The sequence below is a fragment of the Pseudopodoces humilis genome, chromosome 6 (assembly GCF_049639895.1).
Source record: "Pseudopodoces humilis isolate 2021_Gansu_Grassland_sample_001 chromosome 6, ASM4963989v1, whole genome shotgun sequence".
Classification (NCBI taxonomy): domain Eukaryota; kingdom Metazoa; phylum Chordata; class Aves; order Passeriformes; family Paridae; genus Pseudopodoces; species Pseudopodoces humilis.
In genome coordinates this window covers 60,914,551-60,939,765 of record NC_142205.1, presented here as the reverse complement: position 1 = coordinate 60,939,765, position 25,215 = coordinate 60,914,551, and the positions used below count along the sequence as shown (strand labels likewise).

Below are 25,215 nucleotides of genomic sequence, written 5' to 3'. Positions count from 1 at the left end.
GATGAAAAGCCTCTATCCAATTTTTGATTTTATTTTTTTATTAGTATATATTTTTTTCCATGGACAAATCAACTAGTGAATTAAACATTTCCTGATGTTTTAAAATCTGCTTGAATTTAGGGTTATTTGGTATATCAATAATACAGAAGCTAATTCAAGTTATATCAAGATACCCAATAATAACTTACAGACTTGGCCTGATGCTTAGAAAAGAGAGTCCCACATCAAAAATGAAAATTTACACTTCCTGGAGGCACATGATCTTATCTTCACTTAGCTTTACCTTGAAAAGCGCGTATAGTTCCTCCAGTTCATCAATAGTAAAAGAAGTCTCTGTCACAATAGTTCGTACCTTTAAAACACAACATTAACAGTTACAGATTTGAAATCCATGTCTCACTGAAAAGCTAAGTTAAACTTCAGAAACTGACTGAACTTATTATTTGCAAAGAACATTATTTCAGTACTGACCACATTGCGCTTTGTAGTATCTTCAAGGGTTTGGATGACTTTCAGTCTTTGTTTGAATCTCATTTGTTCAATTAAATCCGCCCGGATACTTCCAAATTTCTTGAAAAAGAAAAAGTAGTACACGATTGTCTGTGTATTAATATTCAGAATGTTTAGCTTGCCTTTACTCTATTAATTTAATTACATGATGTAGCACAAATGAAACTGCTGTTAATGCATTTTTCTAACACATTACAAAATTACAAAGACTTTAGGAATACATCACTAGATTTTCTTTTTCCCAAGAACTTATTTTAATTTGAAAGGTCTTTCTTTATTCAGTTTCAAATGCTCTGTTTTCAAACTGTAATCTCAGTATTTAGAAATTCTTGCTTGGCAAATCTCTGTGAATAGATTGTTTTGTAAGTCCTCCTGCAGAGTTTTATTTCAGCTTGTCCTGGAATGTCTCATAATCACAACAGAAGAGGATATTAAAATAACTGGATCTCTAATGGCTGAGACAGTACATTCTGAAGATTTTAAACCAAGTAGCAAGAATGCAATTTCCACTAGGAAAATATTCTCTTTAATACCCAAGTCTTATTGTCAGAAGTCTTCTTCATAGTGTACATAACAGTGTCAGGGAGCTCTTGCACATACTACAAAAGCATAATGGGGGATAACCTACTAGGAATAATATTCCATGTTTTCATGTGCAGAGGAATGCCTAACCCCTAAGATTAATTTCTGTAGAAGCATTATAAGCAGAAGTTTCTTGCCATCCAAAATCCACACACTTAGGAAGGCACAGATGATCAGCAGGATTAATAATGCCAGACATCAACTACACCACATATAAAGCATAAAGGGGTGGCAGGACACACTTTCATACAATATGGGTTTATATTTTCAGTGCAAGTGCATCTACATAAGCAAGTCATAATATGCTGGCACATTCTTATAAAATGAAATTAATGCTAAAACTGCATTTATTTATAAAGGTGTTCACCTTTATCATGTACCTTGGGAGTAAAAAGATGTTTCATGTACTTGTGAGCATGTTGCAAATAAAGAAGTCTTTTGACAAAAATGGAATATAGATATTCATGTATATGTATATGAATGTAGGTATTCACGTAGATATTCACGAATATCAAACATCATGGAGGTCACAAAAACTTGAAAAGACAGATCTTTTGTGGCACTGAGGCCACACCTATTCCAGTAATTAGAGTTTATTCACTGGTCTGGGGGCCAAATAAGAAGGTCTGTTCACATCCATAAAGCTAAAACTCACGTAGTCTACACAAAAGGAAGGTTGCAGGTGATTACCTTCTGGGAATGGTCCTTTGCCCATGCTAAGTCTCAAATTGTACAAGGAGTTGTTGGAAGGATGTCATCTGTTCAAGGTCAAAACTGTATCAACCATTTCCACAGCACAAACCTTTCAGTGTCAGCTCATTAGTTAAAATAGCCAAGATCCAGATACCACTTTACACATAGCTGAAGTGTTGAAGGTGTATTTTTTTTTCTAATTAGTTAACACGTAAATTAAATGAGTTAAACACAGTAACAGCTCTGAATGAGTCTACACTCCACAGACAGCTAGTGAGTTATGCACAGGCTTTTAAAACTGCAGTTATTATGCATTGTTTCAGTCACTTCTACTATAATTATTATGACATCAGGATCTATGGCTTCTGAATTAAAGCAAAATTGAATGAAAGAATAAGAGATTTCTTACTAAAAACTACTTTCAGTAAATTAAGAAAGTCCTGGCAGTGTAAAATGCATACTCTTGTTACGTATATCCTCTTATTTAAAGACAGTTTCTCCTTTGAAAGTAGAAAGTGTGCTCGATATCGTTGCAGAGAGGGGTGCTAGTCACTTATTTACCAAGAAATTCTTCTGTATCCCTTCAACTTTCCCTGGAGACTTCTCATATATGCATCTGATTTTATTACCTAAGAGCTGGACAGTGTCAGAGCATGATGGAAAGCAGGTCTTCATAGAACAATTCAAATACTGTGCCTTTGCCAGTGCCACCAAGTTCTCAGACTCATCACATTTCTATGACAAATATCATAGGACAGTTTGGAAGGGACAAGGTTTTCCCCTCTCCTTAGGGGTGGTGTGTGTATGCTTGAGGGAAGCAAAGGTCTCCAAAAACCCCCACATTTTCTTCAGCTGTAGGTCTTCCTATTATTTTTAAATTATAAATATCTACAAATTAAGAATAGATGGTTACTCAGAAAGTAACCATTGCAGTTTAAATTCTAAAAAATAACAAAACATATGCTCATTTAGTTGATATTTCATTCTTTGTGACAAAGCTAGCACTGAGTTCCCAGCCCTGACTGCACATTAACTAATCAAAAAATATAAAAGGTGTAACAGATGCCCTAAAGCTTTTGAATCTCAATAGTTTACTAAAGAATTTGGGGGGAGGGTTTAATAAATTAATGAATAGCAACTCTCTTGAAACTCATTCTCTCTCTGCAACCTGCTTTCCATATGGTTCCTCACTCCCCATGCTACTTGTTTTGTCTAATTAAACTGAAGTGCAGTTGGTTATTTACCTAGAAGGAGGTACAAGGTTCTGTGCTGCAGAAGCCCAAAAAAGATAGACTAGTTCTGCATGGAGTCATGTTACTCATCTTAGAGCAGTTAAGCCAATGCAAACAGTCTTCATGCTGAGAAAAATGGAAAAATGCAAGGGAAACACAACTTCACATAAATGCCTTCCTGGCCATTCTGACATCTACCAAACATCCATCTACCCTGATACACTTTTCCCTTCAGCACAGAATATGCTAAGGGGCACCCACTTCCTTATTAAATGTGGTATGTTAAAGCAAGGGGGGTTTACGGGCATAGGAAGTGCCTTTGAGAAAGCTGTGCTATTGCTAAGTATAAATCCACTTCCTGAACTAAAATTATTCACTTAGGCTACATGTCAATGGAAGGGAATAATGGAAATTTAGGAGAAAAAAATCTTTAGTTTTTCCTTAATTTTTATAAAATATGGGTATGTCAGCGTAACCATCAGAGATATTATAACTGATGGCTTTTTTTTTTTTTTTTTAATTTAAGGACAATTAAACCAGTCTGCAGATTTTAGTTGGTTTTGCAGGTTTTGTCCTTTAATAGATATTAGTTATTACCAGCTCCATCCACTTGAATTTTTTTTTTAGCTTTGGTGATAGTAGAGAATATAGTGGCCTGTGGTCACAATCAGAACTTTTAAGAAAATGAAAGGCAAAAGAAACAAAGTTTCACTTATAACAGAAAGGTCTTCTTAAATCATACAGATTTCACTACTATTTCAGTTTGAAAAACCATAAAAAAGCTTAACTGAGAATTAACTCTTTTCAAGTTAAAAGTTCAGTCTTTTGTTTGTAAATCACTTTTTGGTTGTGGGCTGCTCTTCTTTGAGGCCTCAGACTTCTCTATGAAACAGCTCCCATTAAAAGTTTTGGTTAAAAGAAGAAGGTCTAACTCATCTTTGTTGCTCCATTTCAGCCTTCTCAGATGAGTCTGCATTTCTTTTATGTTCTTTTCATTTCAAGCAAAGCCAAACTACAGAGTATCAAATTCCTCTGTGAAGCAGAAGTTGTGTGCATTGGCAAGTTCCTGTTAAGAAATCTTATCATACCTCATAGGAAGACCTGATTAGCCTGAAGATATCCACCTCAGGATAAGGCTCTACATCATCACTGAGCAGGGAGTGAAGATGAGGAATTGGAGGAAGAGTGCTGTCCTTATTAGTTACGCTGTCCAAATACCTGGTGGGGGAAAAAAATAAAGAAATGAGAAACGCAAGCCCTCCCTTCTGAGGGCTGACAGCATAAGGGTTACATATTGATTATTACACATAAAAGTGATCAAGCCATTGTCTAGGAAGAGTTAGGGTTATACTATTGAAATTCCTTATGAAATTATGAAAAAAATTCCAAAGTTCCAGCAACATCTTGAAAACTAAACACTGCTACAAAGCACAAGAAAATCAGGTTATACTCAGCAGCATTAGTTCCAATTAAATTACTCAAGCCACTATATCTATCATCATACTGTTTCACTGAAATCTATTTGTTCAAGATCCTACCTAATTCTTCTGAGTCCTACTTAGTCTATTCCCAAAACAATTTTCCTTGACATTGAGGCTTCTTCTTAGTAACATTTAAAAGGTAGCAGGCTGAAGTAACAAAACTCATGTAATCCACTACAATAATGAATCTAGTTAAATTTCTATAACTAGGTTTGAGAAGTTTATTTGAATGTTTTGAAATAAGAATTTATATCTTGTTGGTCACTTAGCATTATTATAAAATAATATAAGGAATACCTTATGCGGAGAAAGGGGACTACAAGCACGTAAAAGATTTACATATATGGTACTGGTTTAAATAGAAAACAAATCAGAAAAGCAAAGGAAAAAAACAAACAAGAGAACACGAAGATACTTAATTTTCTGTAATAAATACCTTCCCAAGACTGTCATGGCTTCTCCATCATCTTTACAGTTAAGCAGCTTGTCTACATTAGCTTCGAGCACAGCAAGTGCTAACTGAAATATCACCTTTATTCCTTCACAGAAGAAACAATCCACAACTACCACTGCACTTTCAAATGGCATTACACTGAGGAAAAGAGTGAGGAACCAGGATAGGGAGATGGTGGAGATTACGCCCAAGTCCTGCATGCAGTCATAAAGCTGTGGAATGTAGTCACGAGCCAGCTCTTCAAAGACACCCTGATCCACCAATGCTCCTGTTGAAGATAAATAAGGTTGAACTAATTCAGGAGCAACTGATACATTGCCATTTAGGGGAGGAAAAAACAAATCTATATATTCTATGTATATAAATAAAAACCCTAAAAATATTTTGCATGGTGCTTATGCACATTTTTTCACTTTCAAGTGAATAACATATTCCATTAAACAACTGAGCTATACATACAAATTGAACTGTAATAAGTTTTTCTATGTTTTAATTATACACTCCATAATAAATAAAAAAGGATTATTTTGGTCTAGCACCAGCAGAAGTTAAATAGTGGCTTGGTATTACCATTACTAATTGGAGTAAGACCTCAGCATCACCTGGCCAGGCTGACTGTGAGGGTTTAGATTTACTTCAAGAGAATCCCATATTATACATTCCCATGCCATAACTTCAGTGTTTTAACCAGGCCAGGAAGAATAATTTCTAAGGCTGAGTATCTCAATTATTTGTGAGATATAGTAAAAACAGACTCCATGATAAATTGAAGTCACTCACTTCTACATACACAAGGTAGCTTATTTGACAACAGCTTTCTGATACTTGTGCCCCTTCACATCAAAGGTACAAGCACAAAGACTTCTACTGCAAACTGCTCCCATTTCCACCTTACCTTAATCAGCTAACTGGATCATCTAAAACTCAAATTTTAGCCTTCCATCTCTTCTTAAAAATCTACTTTGCTTAAGCCCACTTAAGAATGCCATCTGCTCCTAAGCGAATGATAAACTATTAACCATAGTACTACTTCTTTAGGAAATTGCCTTCATTCTCCTAAGCAAGATGTCTTGTCACTAGCATGCACAGATGCATCTACCCATATATTTGTTTCAGTACAAATAACACCAGTTGATCTGTTTTTTTTGTAATGCCATTTCAAAAATATCCCCATAGCATACCAACAACTCTTGTGTTGTAGTAGTCAGGCAGCATACGCTCACACAGAGCCACCAGCAGCCAGAAAGCTTCCTCCTCTTTTGCATAAAGGAGGAGCACTGAAGTGACAATATTCATAGCCTAAAAGAAAGGGAAATATAATTATTCAATATCTAGCACTGTACCTGGGCAGATAAGTGGTTAGGAAATTAGCTACATCTCTCCCTGCAGATCCCAAACTGTTCAAGTACTTCCCTGTAAAAACAGCAGTGTTTCCAAGTGCTCAAAGAAAGGCTTAAGAAAGCCTCAAATCACAAAAAATGGTAAGGTTTTTCTTTAATTTTGCTGTTGTTTCACCAGGGCTTTTTGGTGTTTTTTTGGGGGTTGGTTGGTTTAGTGTTGCAGATTTTTTTGAAGATATCAAGATTTTTCTTCCTAATAAAGGGCTGACTCAGGTTGCACGCAACCCTGTTGCACTGCTACTGATATTCTGCCATAGGAGCTCTTGAGGAATCTGGGTATGGTGCAGCCAAAACATCTCTCACAGCACTAGTGACATGCCTGAACTCTCACTATAGCTGAACCAAATCTCAAGGTTATTAATTGCTGTGACAGCTTTAGGGACCAGAATTGAAATGTCCTTCTACTCCTCCTCTGTTAAATAATCTTTACAAATGTTGTAGCTATTACTTAGTATCACTGTGTTATTAAACAAGTTATGATGGTATCTGTTAGAATTTGCACTTATTATTCATGTTGCATCAAGCTTGCACTTATTCATGTTGCATCCAGAAGTCTTAACAGTGAGACATTAATCAGGCTTCTTAATACTAATGAATTTAAGTTTCCTCTTTGTAAAAGTATGTAGGAAGGCAAAAAAAGGCCCAGGTGATAAATTATATAGTAAGAAAGAATGATTTAGGACTGGTAACTAAAGTGACCTGAATTATGGGCCTAAGAGCCTCAAAACTATGCACTTGGGTCATTGGAGCATTAACTCCACAGATACACAGTTGGGACTCACTATGATATCTCCTAGGATGCTTTACTTTTTTTGCCAAGTGTTTGGGGGTTTTTTGCTTGGCTTTCTGGTTGTTTTCTGTTTTTGTTTCTTTCCATTGTTTTGAATGATGGCATGGCATCATTGAAAGAGGAAAGAAGCTTCTGGAGGGTTATAACTAATATAATGAATATTATTCAATATAATATAATTCAATGTAGGAGGGATAGATAAAACTAGATTAAAAAATTAAGGTTGAATACAAAGTGTTTTGGTTTTGAGGGGATTTTTTGTTAATAAGAAAATAACCTTTCTTCAGGCTCCATTGTCATTTTCTGTAGACAGCTCTGTTATCATCTCTCCAGTTTCTAGATTTATGAGCAGAAAATATGCTTGCAGAAAACATCTCTTAACATGTGTTGCTAATACTGCTGTTAGAGAAGGTCTTTGTGTGATATCCCTCTGACCTCAGCACACCTGCCTCTCTGCAGCACTGAGGCGTGAGCTCACAGCACCATCCACATCTCAGTGTGCTTCACACAGCCAAACCCTCACGCATATGACTGACGAAATGGGACTGGAAGGAAAGAACTGGAATTCCAGAAATAGAAGGAGTCCAGGGTATTTCAATTACCTGACAATATCCTATGTTTGGATTTCTGAAGGCATAAGCTGTCAAGACTCTCCTTAAAGCAGCAATTCCCATCTCATTCTGGAATGCAGGGTGTTCTGGAAGGGAACGGTGCAGATCCCTCTCTATCTCTTCTGTAGCAAGATTATATTTTCCCATTGATTTCTCCACTAGATCCTCATAATAGCCAGGATGAGTGGCCATTTCATTAATGGCTCCTAGGAGTAGAAGAAAAATATTAAAACCAGGAGAAAATGGAAGGTTTAGCACATACAGTATTCCAACATGATTATCTACTCCCCTTCCATTCCAAACGTCACCAAGAACTTTGAAAGCAAATATGAAAATATTATTTCTTTAAAGGTAATTAAAAAAATAAAAAGGATGTGCTCTGGTGATTATCACCCCTTCCTGTCTTCTCTACAGGCATTTTTATAACGAGGTTAAAATCTCTCTCAGCCAGAACAAAACAGGAAGCATGAAGAACAAACCAACTGCGCAGTCATATGTTATCATGAGCTCCCTCTGCAGCTGGCTATGGGTTTGGCCATCCTAAATAAATCAAAACTTGTCTCTGAGAAAGCTACTTGTCCTGAGGACAGAGTAGATTAATGTTTGGTTGCAAAGGGTATGATATGTCAGCCAAAAGCAAGAGACGGAAACTCATGAGTTCTATTCTTACTTCTGAAAATGACTCTGTCATCTTGGGCAGGGCACTCAGCCTTACGGATACCACTACATGCTCACAGAGTTGCTGTGAGATTTCACTACTGACTTCACAACTTCTCCAGAAATGAAAATCAAGTGTCAGTAGCACAAACCAATCTACATAGAAAACATTAATTATAGACACACATTGAAAATTAGTACAAACTAGCTGTTAATAGGACAAAAAAACATAGCTGTGAATTCCTATGTGTATCTTCTGAAAACATTTCTTTAGTGCCCAGCAGCAAAAAGAAAATGTACATGGCTATGTATTACTAGGGAAGAAATAGAAAACAAACTTGAAAGCATCATTAGGTCATCAGATAAAGGCCCTCATATCATAAGTGGTGTGGGTAGCCGTGGTAACTATCTTGGGGAAGGTAGAGCTAAAGAAGGCATATGGTGATAGGTTATAAAGAAAGCCTGAGGTAGGATTGATTTCCATAAAACTTGTGACAAAATTCTTCAAATTCAAAGAAGGAAACTTTAAGTGGACACAGATCTAGAGAATCCCTAATGGCACAGAATCCCAGACAAATATTTTCTCACCAATTTTTACACAATGGAAGCAAAACCTAAAAAAAAGGTTAGAGTAGGGTTTTTTTATTACCAACAAAAAAAATATAATGGTTCCATGTAACATGCCTAAACTTCGGAATTCCTTGCAACAATTGCTGTGAAGGCCAAAACATTAACTGGATGCAGAAATTATTAAATAATTTATATTAAATAATTAAATAAATATTATTAATAAAACCACCAGGCTTGCTGGTGGTTGCTGAACAGCTAGAAACTAAACTACTGGCTTCTGGCTACAGAGTGTGTGTTCTGCTTTTTGTATATTCTCCCTTAATTATGTGAGCCTGTTTGAGAAAGAGTATTTGCTGGTCTGAACAGAAATCCTGTATAAACTTGTTTGGTGCCTGCTAACAATCACAGTCTTACTTACTCCAAATATTTTCAGACACTCTTTATGTGCACCTTTAAACATCTTTGAAATCCTTTCTTCCCTTATACTTTTGCTTATATCCCACAGACACGTTCAAACAAAAACCTACCTGAAAAGAGCAGCCAAAGTTCTCCTCTCATGCTTTCTGGAATGCCCTTTAGTACAAGGTCTCTTGTTTTCTCTGTACGATACATACAGACCCCTTGACCATATTCAGCAAAGTGAATCTTCCAGGCCTGTTCCTTCAGGAATTCCTTGGCCTAAAAGCAAAGAAAGGCAGGCATAAAGATTCTAACACTCTGACCCACTACAATCTTGAGTGCTAAAAAGCCTGCAATATCCTAACCTTCCAAGTGAACAAGAAATAACTTGGCTACAGACCAGTTACCTTCTTAATGGGCTGTCTCCTCCCATTTCCTAGTTTCTATGCCAGCAGACCTTGCTGTTAAGAGAAAGTTATACTTAAGAGCAGGAATACTACCTCTCCTTGAATTACATCCAACTTTGCTTTTATGTAGTGAAGTTATTTGTATTGGTAAAACAACAACGTGTTCAAGCCTTTACTTCTGCGAAAAATACTGCTTCTTCTTAACTATCTGACAGAATGAAACTCTTCTGGGTCAGAAACATGGGTTTTAAGGCAAACATAATTTAACAGCCTTTTCAGTCAGGTGGAGCACTTGGAGGTGTATTTTACCAGCTTAGGGTTGAACTCCTCAGGTGACCTGCGTCGATACATTGTCATTAAAGCTTGAGTTGCTGTTGGAATGCCATTATCATTGAGGTTGAATTGTCGCTCTCCCTCTGACTCGGAGCTCAGGCTTTTGTGAGGGCTGGCAGAAACGGAACTACTTGATCTTGAAAACACCTGCAGAAAGCAGTCACAAGCAGTACAGCCATAAAGATGTGCCAGTGTCTAAACCTTCTACTTCACTTTATTTAAAAATTTATACATGCTAATGGTTAACAAAAACATATGGCAACAGAAATGAAACCAGTAGAGAATAATGAAATAGCTTCCAGTTTCTCAATAGCTCTCCTGAAACACAACCAAATTCTAGAACTAGAATTGTTAGAGTAATGTTAACCCTAAGTAGCCCAGGGCAATTTAACCAGCTCCCTTGATCTGTCAGCCTCATAGGACTGTTAGATTGGGATTTGGAAGAAAAGTATTTTGAAAAAAAAGGATTTTCTGACTTCTCAAACAGCTTGGAAACTGCATCACAGTAATATCTCAAGGAGCAGTTCACACCAAATGCCCGAAATTGCCAGTAGTAGTCATGCATATCTAGATATGTAGTCATATTACAAATTGTAGCAAATGCTTACAAATTAATTTATTTATAATTCAGTAGGTAGAATACTTAGATACATTTATGGCAAAAATTCCAGCACTATGTGTTCTGGTATACAACAACACAGTAATTATACCTCTCCATTAACAAAGCAAGTAAAAACAATTCTTTTAAGACACACATAGCAAACAGGAAAGGGCTACTCAGGACAGTGCTAAGGTATGGCTTAGGACAGGCTTGGAATGTGAGATCTACTGACATAATATCAAAATGATACATCACAAAAGCCTCTTCTACTTTTAGATCTGAATTACTATACTTTTCTGGGTTTAACAGAACTGATGAGGTTGTTATATGAAGCACCTGAATTTTATACATAAAAGCTGGAATTCAGCACAAAGCTTAACATTCAAAGCACCTAAGAAAAGTATATCTAGTCATATATTTTAAGAACCATTTACTTTGAACACATATATAAGGAGGTGGTTCAGAATAGCCACCTGATGTTCAGGACAGGGCTGGGTTTTTTCCTGTTAGGTCAAATGTTCCAAAGTTCACTAGCAGTGCATATGTAAGCCTGCTCAGCTCAGACACTATTTTCAGAAGAGTCAAAAGATGGGATTTAGCAGTTAAAATCTTGAATTAATGGAATCTCATGCCAACTGATAATTTCTTCAAACTATTAAAATTCCAGAATTACATTTGAGTTGGACAAGTAAATAGATATTAAAAGTACTATTCAGTTCACCAGTTAAGTAACTATGACACTTTCCAACAAGATACATGGTAATTTCAGAATGTGGCAGCAAGAATTAGAGTAGCTCTTCCTCAGCAATGATGATTTCCCTTAGGTTTAACGTGAAAAAGATTAATATCCTAACAGACAAATTTTAACTCTTTAGGTCAAAGGCATTAAAACAAAAGAGGTCATGTTTCTGTGCATAAAGCTTTAGCTTTGCAAAAACTTTAAAGTGTTTCCTCACCCCACACAAGTTAAAATCCCATTCTAGTAAATTATTCATATTATTTCACATACCTCATCATCTGAGCTGATATAGCTTCCAGCAATATTTTTATCCAAGTATATTTTTGAAGTGGTTTGTTGCAGAAAGTCTGAGATCCTCTGTACAAGAAAATCTCTATCTTTCAAGTTGGCAAAGAGGAATGTCATTCTGTTTTTCGTGCTGATTGACAGTGGGCTGGGCAGCACACTGGAGCTGTCTGCTTTTTCCACTATTGTCACCTAGGAATAAACAGTTGCTACAGCTTAAGATCGTTAGCTAATCAAGCTGCTTTATCTAAGAAACCATCTTAATACAATAAACCCATACTCCTTCCACCCCTATATCAAATCCCTATGGATACCCCTTTGCCAGAAAACATGGTTTGCATACAAGGGCTTACAAGCCTAGAAGATGAAGGCTGTAATCCCTCAAACAATTAATTTCAGTACATTTTCTATCAAAAGTCCCCTGCACTACTTAGTTGATTTTCCTCAGGCCCTGTTTTAAAAGAATCAGTGAAACAAAATTACATCTGTGGGATACAAATCTATCAGATTTTTTGTAGGACTTCCAAATCCCTCTCCTGCTTCCTAACATCATCAGCACAGGCTGAAACCATAGAACCCTTGGCCTACATTTTACTGTCAATACATGTGAATAAACGATTTTTGACATGACACTCCTGTACAACTGTGTTATAGTTGCATACTGTAAAAATACTTGCATAGTGTTATTTTAACTTTATTTTCACAGTACACAGGAATTTTCAACAAAGGGAAATTAACCCCATGTCTTCCCTTACAAAGGAAAATACCTAACCTTGTGAGGTGGAAGCTTCTGTTTGGCCTTCAGTTATCAGGGAAATGGTCACTAATCTAACTGAACTCCAACATGTAAACAATACTCATACCACAATCTACTGAGTACAGGGAATGAGTTCACTGAGGTTTCAGTAAAACATTAATGCAAAGAAATCTCAGGCATAAGTCATACATACACTGCTGATGAATTATATAACTGTTGTGTGTCCTAAGCATTACCAACTATTAGCCTTAAAAACATCAATCCATCAAGTTTGTGCAGTTCATTCATTGAACAAAAGACAAATCACAATTGTAAATACTTTAAACCACTGCTTTTATAACTTTAGATGATTTCTTAGGTAATGAAAACTAACTTACTGCCTTCAGAACAGAAAGTGGCAAAATTAATTTTGCTAGGACTTTTACTTTTGCTCCTTTAACCCTTTTAAAAACAGAAATCAATGGTAAGACATGAATACTGTAGTATTAATAGCTCTCTAGCTAAAGAGATATGGTAATCATTTTTCATGCATCCTCTTTGAATACTTAAACACTGAAGTGCACCACCTGGGTGCTAAACCACTTCTCTGTTCTCCTCGTTTCCTCTTATTTTTCTGCTATCTACAAATCTACTAGTTATTTGTTAACTTAAACTAGTTAACTAGTTAACTGTTAACTAGTTGCTTGTTAACTTCACAAATAGCATATTGAAGTTAACAAAAAGTGTTCCCTATGTTTTCTGTTCCACTTAAAAACTGTTCAAGAGCAGTCAGCACAAAAGACAGACAAGTTCTAGAGGCACAGGACAGACATTATTAAAGCAAGCTTAATTATAGCTGTGCTATAATGAGAGCTGATATCCACTTATTTCCTATTCAATAGAGACACACACATATCTGAGGTGCTTTGTCTTAGAGAGGGCATCTGCTGAAGGTACAGTGAGCAGTGCAGTCAGCCACTGTAAAAATCTTTCCTCATCATAATTTCTAAATCAATGCTTTACTATTGTCTTATCTGTCAAAATACCTCCAGGATATTACAGAACACTGGAATTAACTTAGGATTTAACTCAAATCTTTAATTAAATAGAAAGCTCTCCTTTAATTAGTAATGGTACTGATCAGTTGTTCTGAGGACTATCCCCAGTTTACTGTTCTCGCTGCTGGTGCTGAGACTTAAAGCTGTTCACATAGAAGCACTTATTCCTTCAGCTACTTCTGTCTCTTAAAGCTTTAGAGTTGCTCTGAATTCAGTGCTTTTGTGACTGTGGCTATCAAAAGCAGTTGCTGAATCTGCATCCAGAAAAACAGGCTCTGTTAAATGAAGACTTTGCCTCTTCCTCCACTACTTTACCTGTGCAACCATAATTGAATGTCTCATCCCAAATAACCAGTCGTTGCAACAAGCTGTTGAGAAGCTGTACTTCAAAGTTTTTCAACGAGAACCCATTTTATTCTTAATGATTTATGGGGGAAACACAGTGCCTTGAAATATTCCATGGTTCTTCAGACAAGCCAAACTGTCCTTGGTTACATCAGCTTTGCTACTACTTCCAAAACTTACTTAACACAATTTTCCACTAACCCATAAATCAAGCCAACCATAAAAAAACTCCAACATAATTATCTTTTATTGCATCAAACAAACTCTTCTTACTGATGATCTGCTTTAAGTAACCAGCTTTAAAAAGGGAAACACACCAATTTGAAAAATACTGACAAAATATTTTCCAAATACAAGAATAAATAATTGCAAATCTGTGTGAAGAAGCAATTCAAAACTTGAGGATTATGAATCTTTTTATGTCTGACAAAAGCAAATTTTATCTGACAGATTCTTTAACAGAATTTCCACTCATCAATCTAGGAAGCTTCACCCTCCACTCCTCCCTATGAGGCACAAAAAATGTAAAATTGGGCTGTAAATCAGAATACAAGTTATGAGAGAGGAAGAACTCACAATGGTTATGAAAACTGATGGAAAAAACTCCATGTGAACTTTAGTAGCAGGAACTGTAAACTAAGATACACAGTCATTAAATATTATTTAGAACACATCGGAATAGCATGCTCACATGAGATAAAAAGCATGAAAATAGGCTTCTCTCCAAAAACAATCAGTAAAAACAAACAAACAAACAAAAAAAAATAGTAAATAAACCCCACCAAAATAAAAAAATTCAAAGCTAGGCTGAAATATCTAATAAGATACCGCTTTATTACTTTCTCTATAAATTTTAAAATACTAATGTTTACCTCTCGAAGAGGGATAATAAGGCTGCACAAGTTCTCTTCTTTACTAGTAAAGCAAATGTAGTTTGTGGAAACAAACATCTGACCCAAAATATGCATTTTGTTGAATGGAGTCCAAAGAGTACAGTCTGTGTGTCCATCTAATTTCTCGTCCTTGGGAAGTCGGAACAATGCACGGTATCTCTCACTCTTTGCTCTGGCATCAAGATCCCTTGAAAAACCACAGTAAGATTTTCTTGGTTTAGGGAATATATAACACATTTTAAGATGTATTTTACGCAAATCATTGCAAGTTACCTGCAACATATAACTCAGCTAAGCAAGGAGAGTACAGTTGGAAATAATTTGCATATAGTGGAGATACAGTCTTCACTTTTGGAAGGTTCTAAAACTACATAAAAAAAAAACCTGCCATGAATGACTCAGACATTCATCCTTACTTCTCAGAGAGGAAAGACTGAGTGAGCTTTTCACATTCAGCCCTTCTTTCTGAGACTATGTACAGTGAATCAATTTTTTGCTAGTAGTAATAAAAAATACTTCTTTGAGCCTTATTTATTAACATCATGGAATCCTTAAGGTTAGTTTTTTAGCATTCTCAAGACTTAGTCTTGATAATGCATTCAGCATGAAACACTCAACAGTAAGGACAAACAAAAGTGATATAATGCATGTCAGATGTCACTAAGTAATGAGAAATAAAAACAAGCACTGGCTATAATTCTGTATGGTACACTAACATGAACATAGAATAAAAAATGAAAAAGGAACTAATGAGCTGAAGTACAATACAAAAGAAGAAGAAATATTTTCCAGATACATTTTCATGCCTTAGAATTTTATGTCAATTTTTGTATCGCTGATACTTAAATGACATTCTAGATAGATTAATAATCTAGAGAAATTTCTCAACTCCAGTGATAACACTGAGTATGAATGCTAGGCACAATTCTTAATAACACATTAATCACTTTATTACCTTCCCCTACTGTCATAAATTGGCCTTACAACAGATACCAAAATGCAGCCAGTGTCAGGAGATACCCTAAAGAACTTCTGAACAAATGAGCATTTGGCTCAAGTAAGTTTATTTATGCAACTTGTTCATATTCAAGTGTTTTCCATTTCCTATTTCAACAAGATACCAAGTAATTATATTTAAATAATTATTCACGTTTTGCCACTGCTGGAATCAATCATTCCTTTTGGAGTAATAGTAAATGGCCACAACATTAGAAAACCTTTGGACAAAATCCTGTAAGTAAAAGGACTGAGGAGGAACAAATGAGTAAGAGCTAGTGCTACCTACCGTTTTAGAGCAGATACTTTTTTGGGGGATTTCTTTTTCAGTTTGGGTAATGACCTGTCTTGTTCAAATCCTTCATTGTCCAAAAGCTGTCGCATAGCTATATTGGCAAGCTGTTCCATTAGTTTAAATGTCTCACTGATATTAAGGAATACTGAGAAGAAATGTTCACTTGATCTTGTGCTCACTTTGATCATATCAGGGAAGAGCAGCGTAGCATTCTTCTCAAGCTGAGTGATATCAACCCAACGGATAACTAACTTTGCTGAACAAAAGCAAGCAAAAAAACAAGATTCAGACCAATTATTAGCATAGTCAGGAGCTTTTAGCTTCCTTTTCCTATAAAATGCATTCAGCTGACTTTTTCTTGCATCTTGAGAAGTTGGGAGCATAGCATAAATAGACCAAATTTGTACAAACAAGCCACTATCATCTGACAAACAGCAGATAAAAGAGTTTAAATATAATTTACTTTATTTACAGAACACCACAGAAGCATTACAAAGCTAGGTAAGCTAACATGCCTTATCATTGTTCACTGCACTTGCTCAGACTCTGATGACCTCTTTTCCTATGGAAGCAAAGAAACACAGTCTAAACACATCAGACAGGCTTGTGTTATTTTTATACAGTAAAAAGTTTCAAATATTACAGCCATGACAGAACCTTAGCTTTTCTCCCAGCACTAATACAGGTGGTGCCCTTAAAGCAGGGGCTAAATCCCAGGACTGATCCACTGCCCATAACCAAATACTGCTGAATTGTTCACCTCCAAAACCGTGCTTTGAATTAACTCCCTGTAGAACAGACTGGTTGCAACCACATTATGCAGTTCTTTACTTTGGGTCTCCTCTGAAACCTTTCTCATGTTCTGGTGTTGTACAAATGTACATCATTTAAGGTTGCAAAGTCTGCCAGAGTACTATTTGAGGACTGTGTAAGAGCAGAAGAGAAAGCCAGAACTGGTGTGATCCTGTCCCTATTCCCTCTTGGACATAGCTCCTCAGGTGAACCATGACCCTAGACAATGCCAAGCACTGTTTTACAAAGAACGCTTTGAGAAATACCAAATGAGGGAGCAAGCACACATTTAAGCAGTGTGAAAAATCAGGGAATTGCTCCCTGCTTCTCTTTTCTTCAGCAGTGTCTTTGTACCCTCAGTGATTAGTATGTGTAAAGTAACAAGCTACAGAGATTTCCTAACCATTATTAGATGCACAAATTACCATTCCACTAAAACATACCTTCCCTGCCCATGAAAAAAGAGTAAAAGCAAAGGTGATTAATGCTGAGATACACCCAGCCCTGACGGGGAACCTTCCCCTTCCAGTAACTGCAGGAGTAGTAGTTCACTAATTTCTCTTCTTCTGGCATCCCAAACAGCTTGTGAAATTTCACGATGGCTTCCTTGAATTTTTCTGTGTCGTCATCCTCTTTGATGCCATTGATTTTGTTGTACTCAGCAATGATGCCCTGGTAGGGAATGAAAAAAGGACACATCCTGTTAGAGGCAATGGGCTATCAGATATCCTAATTCCCATTGCTGTCCAGGACACAGGCCTCAATTGTTATTGCAATGGCAAGGAAGTCTTTCAGTAAGCTTATTGTTCTGCTCACTCTTTGGCTTATGTAGTTGTTTATCATTCAAGGCTTTTTTTCTGATGATCTTACTCCCTACCATGCCCATGCCAAAGGCAACCAAACACCATCCACTTGCCAGTATCTTGTTTTAAATTAACCAGCCTAACTCAAATACTCTTAACAGTTCTGTGAAGTGCTTGTGATCTGTAGTATTTTCCTCTTCCTTCCTGGGGAGACAGACATAGGATTTCACATGAAATTTATCTTAAGGAAAGGAAAAAAATAGGGAGAAAAGGAACTGTTGTTCTTTAGGAAATATTTAAAATTATTTCTATGACCCCTCTTATTGGACCTTGAGCATAGAAGAAGAGCAAAAGTTGGTGGGAAAGAAGAAAAAAAAGAAACCTTCAAATAGGTTAACTAACAGGATGGAAAAATTCCCACTTTCAGGTGCAGATGACCTTCATGAAATTTGAACTGGCAAAAGGTGAAAAGATGCTTTTTGATATTTTGAAAGACTATGGTTCCTTCTGTTCTATACTGAAGCTCTGTTGTATTCTCTTCCCAATCTCCTTGACAATCATCTCTACTGTCTTTTACAGACAATATATATAAACTAAAGAATATATATATAAATAAATTTATAACTTTAATATAAAATTATAATTTTTTTGCCTTTTTTGTGACTGTTTGCCTTCAACTTGCTCCATATTTACATGAAGAGCAGAGTATAAGACAGAGAACCATCAATCACATTTAGTATTCATCCAGCTCTAAGAAGTAACAATTTCCATAAAGATTATATTTCAAAACACAGATGCCTTCACATATAAGGTATTTCCATGACCATCTATAGTCCTCATACCTGATTCACTGGGAGAACATAAGCAACTGTGGGATTCATAAGAGAGCTGACTTACTATATGAAATGCTAAAAGAGGAATGAGACAAAGCCAATGCTTTGAACACACACCAGTAAAGAGAGTAATTTTGATTACAATCTTTGAACAAGGTATTTCTTTTAAAATAATTCTTAGTACGAAAAAAAGTACTTTTGCCAGTCTAGCTATTACCTGCCCTACAAAGAGAAAAAGAAATTCTGCAAAAACTAACATTCCCACTGTGCACCAAGCAAAAAAACATCAATGAACCAGCAACCCTTAACACCTGTATGAAATATAAATGCCAATACTACAGGATTTAACTAAGCAGAAGATGGGGAGGAGACATTATGAGTGCATTAAAAAAAAATAAAATTAAGCCTTGCAATAGAAAAACAGTTGCATGGACAACTGTCAAAGCTTAAGACAGTCAACAGTGCAATTAATTTTAGAACTTACAATACCTTATATTTATATGGGTTTTTAAAAAATCACACTGCTGTAAGCTATGTGCACTAATCACAAGTTTCTGTGATTTTTACACACATGTTGCTACTTAACATCTGGTAGTCCTTCAAAAAGGCAGAGCAGCCTGGGGACTACCAGCTCAAATTTACTTCAAATTCACATCAGTTTTCTTTCCATAGTCATATGTATCATTAACAACATTTACAGTAATTAATACACTACCTGTATTTTTCCTCTGACAAATGTATTTATGTCATTCTCATTTTCAAAGATTGAAAGAGTTTGCAACAAATTCTGCTCGAGCCATTCCCAGTGCTCAGTGATTTCCTTCCTTGAGCAACCTATATAAAAAAACCAAACAAACCAAAAGTCACAAAATAAATAACACACCAGTGTCAGTGTCCCTTTAATCATAAACAAAAAACTCCAAGACAACTTGCCAGTAAGTGGAGATGCAGTATTTCACTAGATGCTGTCCTTCTGGAAATTCCAAAATTTCTCCCACTGCATTTAATTTAACAACTCCAATGAAGGCAACAGAATGCAACATTCTGTGCAACTTCCAGGGGAATGTCACAATTCTGATTGTAGTACAGATACATAAATCATGTTGCACAACAACCTACATATGTAATCACTTCAGAACCACAAATGACTGTCACTGCTACTTCTCCTTAAAACTACTGGATGCAACTAGACTTTTCTGGAACTCAGAAGGTGATCTGAACATTATTTTATTTCATGTTGGCTTTAACACTGCTGTAAAAATCAATGATGAAATGCATAAGCTATGTATATAAAACTAAACTGTCATTAGAAAAATTACTTAGCTTGTAAGAGCAGTGACAAGCAGTACAGACACACTATCATGATGAACTACTTCTTAAAACTGTCTCTTTCTGATTTGTGGTTCATCAATTATTTTTCATCACTTCTGAAACTGCTTTGGCTGATTATTCTCAACCTGTAACAATACATCTCTTTCTTTCCCCACTGCTTTTTGTCTCCATTATCTCACTATTTACTCTCCCAGTTTCCCCTACAGCAGATCACACAATCAGCGCAAAACCTACACCCCAGTTCTCAACAATTCATCATCACAAGCTAAGTCTTTCTCTTTGCTTTGTTCACTCAGGATTAAAATCCACATTTGCTGCAATGTTTTAAACTACAGATTATTTTATCTCTGTTACTGTAAAGTTTTTGCCTATCTTTGCATATTAAAAGTATTCACCATTTTGCCATCACTGGCCTTTTAGGTAAATTAAGCAATAACTCTGACTCTCAGGGAAGGGGAAGAAACTCAATTTAACAGTTAAAACACTGTACTTCAAAATACAGAGCCCTCAAGACTGGCAGGAAATAAAAATGAAAATAGCTACAACATAGCAACTTGCATGAAGTGCATATAATTATCATTACCACAAAACTCCTACAGTAGTCCTATACCTGAAAAACACACAAAGCCACTGTAAGAATGACTGATTTTATAGGTGGAGAAAGATCTAAGAAAGTTGTTTGCTTCCAAACAAAATATAGATATAGCACCATTTTCACCTTAAGCTGAGCACTAAGCAGACTGTGTGGGGACACTGGCATGGGACACATCAGGGCTACTACAATACGAAAGGCTGATTGTGTACAACATTTTGCATTCCTAGACCATCACTTGTTCTTGAAAAGTAACTAAATAACAATTCTCCTATATAATTCAATAAACCCAACATTGCACTGGAGAAAGGGCTGTTAACAAGACTTCTCTCCAGAGCTATAAGGCTTCAGATTCACCAGCCAGAATCCTCTACGGCCTAGATCAGTAGAGTTAATATCCAAGAAAACTCATGTCTAAATCTGTCTAAACAGTCATTTTAGAGCAGACAACCCCCCCCAAAATACTTTCACTCTCAGAATACTCTTGTACTGAGCAAGACCAAATGTCACAAACAAATCATGAAACAATTGCAGTTCTTTGAGTCACTCTGTATAGCTACTCAGTGAAGATGGAGATTATTTCTTTACTGAAGGAAGAGAAAAAGACATATTTCTGTAAAAATAAAAGATTACAAGTATTAAATATCCAGCAGTCTACCCTTAAAAAATGGGGAGGGACAATGCAGGACAAATCAGAGCTGCATAGCTAAATGGAGCCAAAGCCCTTAGTAATCTGCTTAATTTTAACAACCCTTGATCAGTTCAGAAGGAATTGCTTTAGTTGCAAATTCATAAAATAACCACAGTGCAGAGCCTTAGGGAACACTGGGCTGCTCAATTTCAAGGTTGCATAGATAAATTATTTGCTCTCTGTAAAATTTTACCTCCCTGTAAGATCCACAGTATTGCCCTCAAGTGACTATGCTATTGCAGTCTCTTAATTTAACCAAAACAACTAAGCCATCAACCAGATATTTGGAGACTAAAAATTCAAGAAAAACTCCACAAAACGGAATCCCAGATATATACATTAACTACATTAGCAATTTCAATTAGAGCTAAGATTCATAATTGAAGAGCATGCTTATTAATACTAGCTTAAATGTAGACAGAGTACTGTACTTCTACATAAAATCCACAATATCTTTCTCAGAAGAAAAACAAAATTCTCATGGTTCAGCAGTACCATAAATTTCTACGTGTATGGTACATTTATTTATTCTGTGGCCATAACTCATAACTCTGCCTTCCATTTTATGCCCGTGCTTATCTTGAGGACACACTGTAGGTACAAAATTACAGTCATTATCTATAGGTATCATGCAAAAAAAATCTAAAGAGAAGTCATATGGGCTATTTCCAAAGTCTTACAAATAATTTCTGAATACATGCACAGTACAAGGGTCTTTGAAGGAACACTATTTTTGTTGGGAGCTTTGTGGTATGCTATTTTTTTTGAAAGGGAGTCTGCAAATAGCAAGAAAACTTGTGTCCTCAGCTGCCCCCCTTTAAGTTTTTGAAAGGAGGTAGTTACTAATTGCTGTGCACTGACATCTGGATGAAAATAAATATACAGGCAAGTACTTTTGCCATTCTTTCTCTTCTGATATCCATGGAAAGCTGACACACATTACTTATGGTCATAGCAGAGTACATGACAGTAAAAAGAATTCTGTTAAATGCAGATATGGGAACGAACTTCATAATATTGACAACTCTGTTAATATATGGTTTTAGTATTAGCTCTCACTAAAGCTAAATTATATGAATTTTAAAATCTTCAGGGCGTTGGTACTAACAGGTATAGAAGGGAAAAAGGTTGTTTGAACTGATGCCTTCTTTAAAGTTTGCTGCAATCAAAAACAGTAAGAAATAATTGTGCTAATAAGAGCTATTAGCAAAACTTCCTGTTGGATTCAGAAGGTGACACAGCTTTGATATCATCTTTGCCAGACACAGAAATCATATGCTCCTAAGAACAGAGCCTGGTTTGAACTAAAGTTATTGTATCGATAGCAAACCTTCATCTGTTCTTCCTTCTCTTCTCCTCCCAAGAGGGTATTTGTATGGAGGAAAAGTTATCCAAATAATCTAAATTTAGATTGGGAGAATGGGTATTAGTGAACTGTTAGTTGACACAGTCAAGAAGAAGACTATAGCATCATTAACCAGTATTTTTGAATGTCAGGCATCAGTGGGGGTACTGGAGGATACCAGGCCATTAAAGAGATGATAGGCATGTATGCACATCTCCACTTGTTCTCTCATCTCAATTCTTTTTCAAATTAATAGTTTTGGCTGTTGGCAAAAACTTTGTTGCCAGTGAAACTTTTGAGCTGGAGGAGGTGCACTGAGAAGTTTCCATTTGCTAAGACTGAAAAGCAATACTATCAAACTAATGATCTGACCTGACAAGCTTGACCAGCCAAAGCTAAATGACCTGGATTTTCTGCATTTTACTCCTGACACTATTTTCAGAGACAGCAGACAAAACCAGAGACTAACTCCATTCTGTTTCATGTTACTTGCAATAGGTACCTGACCACAGAAATAAGCATATAGTAAAAGATCTGATACATGCAAAAATCCTATTTAATGTATAAAAATATCAACTCAACTGTTTTCACTACTATAATGACAAAAGGAGCAGTCTTACTGCTAGATCTGTCCAAGCTGGAGCGTTAAAGACCAAAATTCTTAAAGGTTGTTGCATCTATGTAGGAACAAACACTTCTGTAGTTAACTTTAACCTAGCTACCATCTTGCTGAATTCTAACTACATCATATTTAGAAAGAACACACACTGTCTAAAATAAACATCCAGGAGGCAGGGCATCTCTGGGATGTAGATGGTATTTATCCTGGAGGAGACAGGAAATGTCTCACTGTTTGCTATTCAGTATTCACATGAGTGCTAGGGCTGCACTTTCTTCCTGGTTACCATTCCAAGGGAAGCCAGGTGCCCTGTATGAGTAACTGGGGTGCTATAATCCAGGTACTCCTCCCACCATCCTCTTTAAAGACACCCCATCACCCAGAAATGCTGCTTAGAAGTGTTGTAGGAGTGAGTCCTGGGCACTGAGCAGAGCATGCAAGAAGGAGGAATGGGTACTGTTGGTCTGGGAACACAGCTGCAAGTAGAAAAGTGGGAAATACAGATGTTTCGTGCCTGCTCCATGACCATTCCTGGCTTAATTCAGTCATTGTGCATAACGTACCCCTCCATGCTGGCATTCAAAGTCTGACTATCAGAAACTCTGGTGCCACTGAATTTTACCACGACAGCAGGTTTTCATCCATTTGTTTGTCCTGAGATAACTGTGCTCAGCAGGAAGGATGCTCTCTTATTATGCTATGTGACACAGTATCCAGGAAGAATAAAAATCCACATGTCAGTGCATTTGTGCTTACCACAGGCAATGGTCCAGTAGACCAAGGAGTCTGGTGTTTGGTAGAGGATTCGATATGGTGCCACTCTGGCACTGGAGTCCAACACAACATCAAGAGTACCGACGAGGAGACCTATGGAAGAAGAAATTCTGATGAATACACCGTAATGGTATGTCACCCTGAGAATCAGGCCTTTCGATAGTTTTCATAATTTCTAGCCATTTTCCCAGGAAACTAACTATAAACATAGGTGTTTATACATTCCATTAAAGATAGGCCTTTTGATGGACGTCTCTCACGGCCAGTGCAGTTGGGAAGGTGTTAACCTGACTATCCAACCCCTGGTCGTGGTCGAAAACCTGTAAATACTGAAAGAACAAATAAACGTTTCTTCTTCTTTCACCACACCTCGAGCTGCATCCATGTGACTCATCTCGTGTCCGACAGTGACAATGGTAAATTCAAGACCCCACAGGAGAGGGCTTTGCAGTCCCTCCCCATACCATTTCACCCTCCACAGCAAAATGCAGATCTACATATTCATCCTCACGCTTGTTGTCTCATGCTGTGAAGAGGAAGAGTAATTTAAAAGGGAAACATCTTCAGCTTAAACAAGACTTCAACTCTTTAACATACATCAATGCTAGCATAAATACAGGCAAATTGAAGCAAAGCAGGACGTAGCTGTGTTATAAAATCATGTTTAAAAGTTGGTTAGTTCTTTCCTGTGTTTCATATATTGCTGGAGCCCTCAGCAGTAAAAAACCTACCAACTACAAACCCTCCTCCAACACCAACAAGAAATCCCAGAAAATACACCTTTATAAAGGTTCAAAACTTGAATGTCAGCTAGGTAAAATTAAAGTCTTCCAACAAAAATAATTGTGCTACTTTACAGTCTGATTATTTAGGGTAGGAAGGACAAAAATGCCTTAAGAGTCAAGCTGTTTTTCAGATGAAAGGATACTGAGGAAAGACAAAGCCATACTGTTTTCCAGAAGTAGCTTTGAAAATTCTTTGCTATGGAAAGAGCCACCAACAGTCACACACCAAAAGCTACCATTAACTCCTAACTACGTTTCCACAAATTCTAGATCCTATTTTTATAATAAACTACACATAAAACAAAACTCTAAGCCCCCAAACTCTCTGCAAGAAGAGTAAATTTATTTTTAAAAATAAACTAAAAATTAGTTATATTTTAACTAATATATTAGTTAAAATTTATTTTTAAACTGTGTGAAAGTTTTCCCCCTTTTCAGCTCCACAAGGAATGTTCATCTCCCCTGCAGCAATGTCATATTTAAATTTTCACGTTGAAGTTCTCAGCAAATTGTTTCAACTGTTTGACAAAAAAATTTGAATATATAAACAACAAATGGATGAACTTTCACAGATTGTTTTTT

At 36.4% G+C, this 25,215-nt stretch overlaps 1 protein-coding gene across 2 annotated transcripts in view; it reads right to left on the bottom strand.

The window, feature by feature from the left end:
- Window positions 1–25,215, bottom strand: part of TBC1D9 (TBC1 domain family member 9) — a 48,841-nt gene that overhangs the window by 10,512 nt on the left and 13,114 nt on the right. For both annotated transcript variants that reach the window (XM_088056504.1, XM_088056503.1), the window contains exons 2-15: window positions 23,831–23,941; window positions 19,211–19,329; window positions 17,303–17,531; window positions 16,062–16,323; window positions 14,756–14,963; window positions 11,730–11,936; window positions 10,096–10,266; window positions 9,508–9,658; window positions 7,745–7,959; window positions 6,134–6,251; window positions 4,935–5,220; window positions 4,106–4,235; window positions 472–570; window positions 284–352 (exon numbers count right to left, since the gene is read on the bottom strand). In XM_088056504.1, the coding sequence (XP_087912630.1) occupies window positions 284–352; window positions 472–570; window positions 4,106–4,235; window positions 4,935–5,220; window positions 6,134–6,251; window positions 7,745–7,959; window positions 9,508–9,658; window positions 10,096–10,266; window positions 11,730–11,936; window positions 14,756–14,963; window positions 16,062–16,323; window positions 17,303–17,531; window positions 19,211–19,329; window positions 23,831–23,941 (2,375 nt within the window). The remainder of the gene's footprint in view (window positions 1–283; window positions 353–471; window positions 571–4,105; window positions 4,236–4,934; window positions 5,221–6,133; window positions 6,252–7,744; window positions 7,960–9,507; window positions 9,659–10,095; window positions 10,267–11,729; window positions 11,937–14,755; window positions 14,964–16,061; window positions 16,324–17,302; window positions 17,532–19,210; window positions 19,330–23,830; window positions 23,942–25,215) is intronic.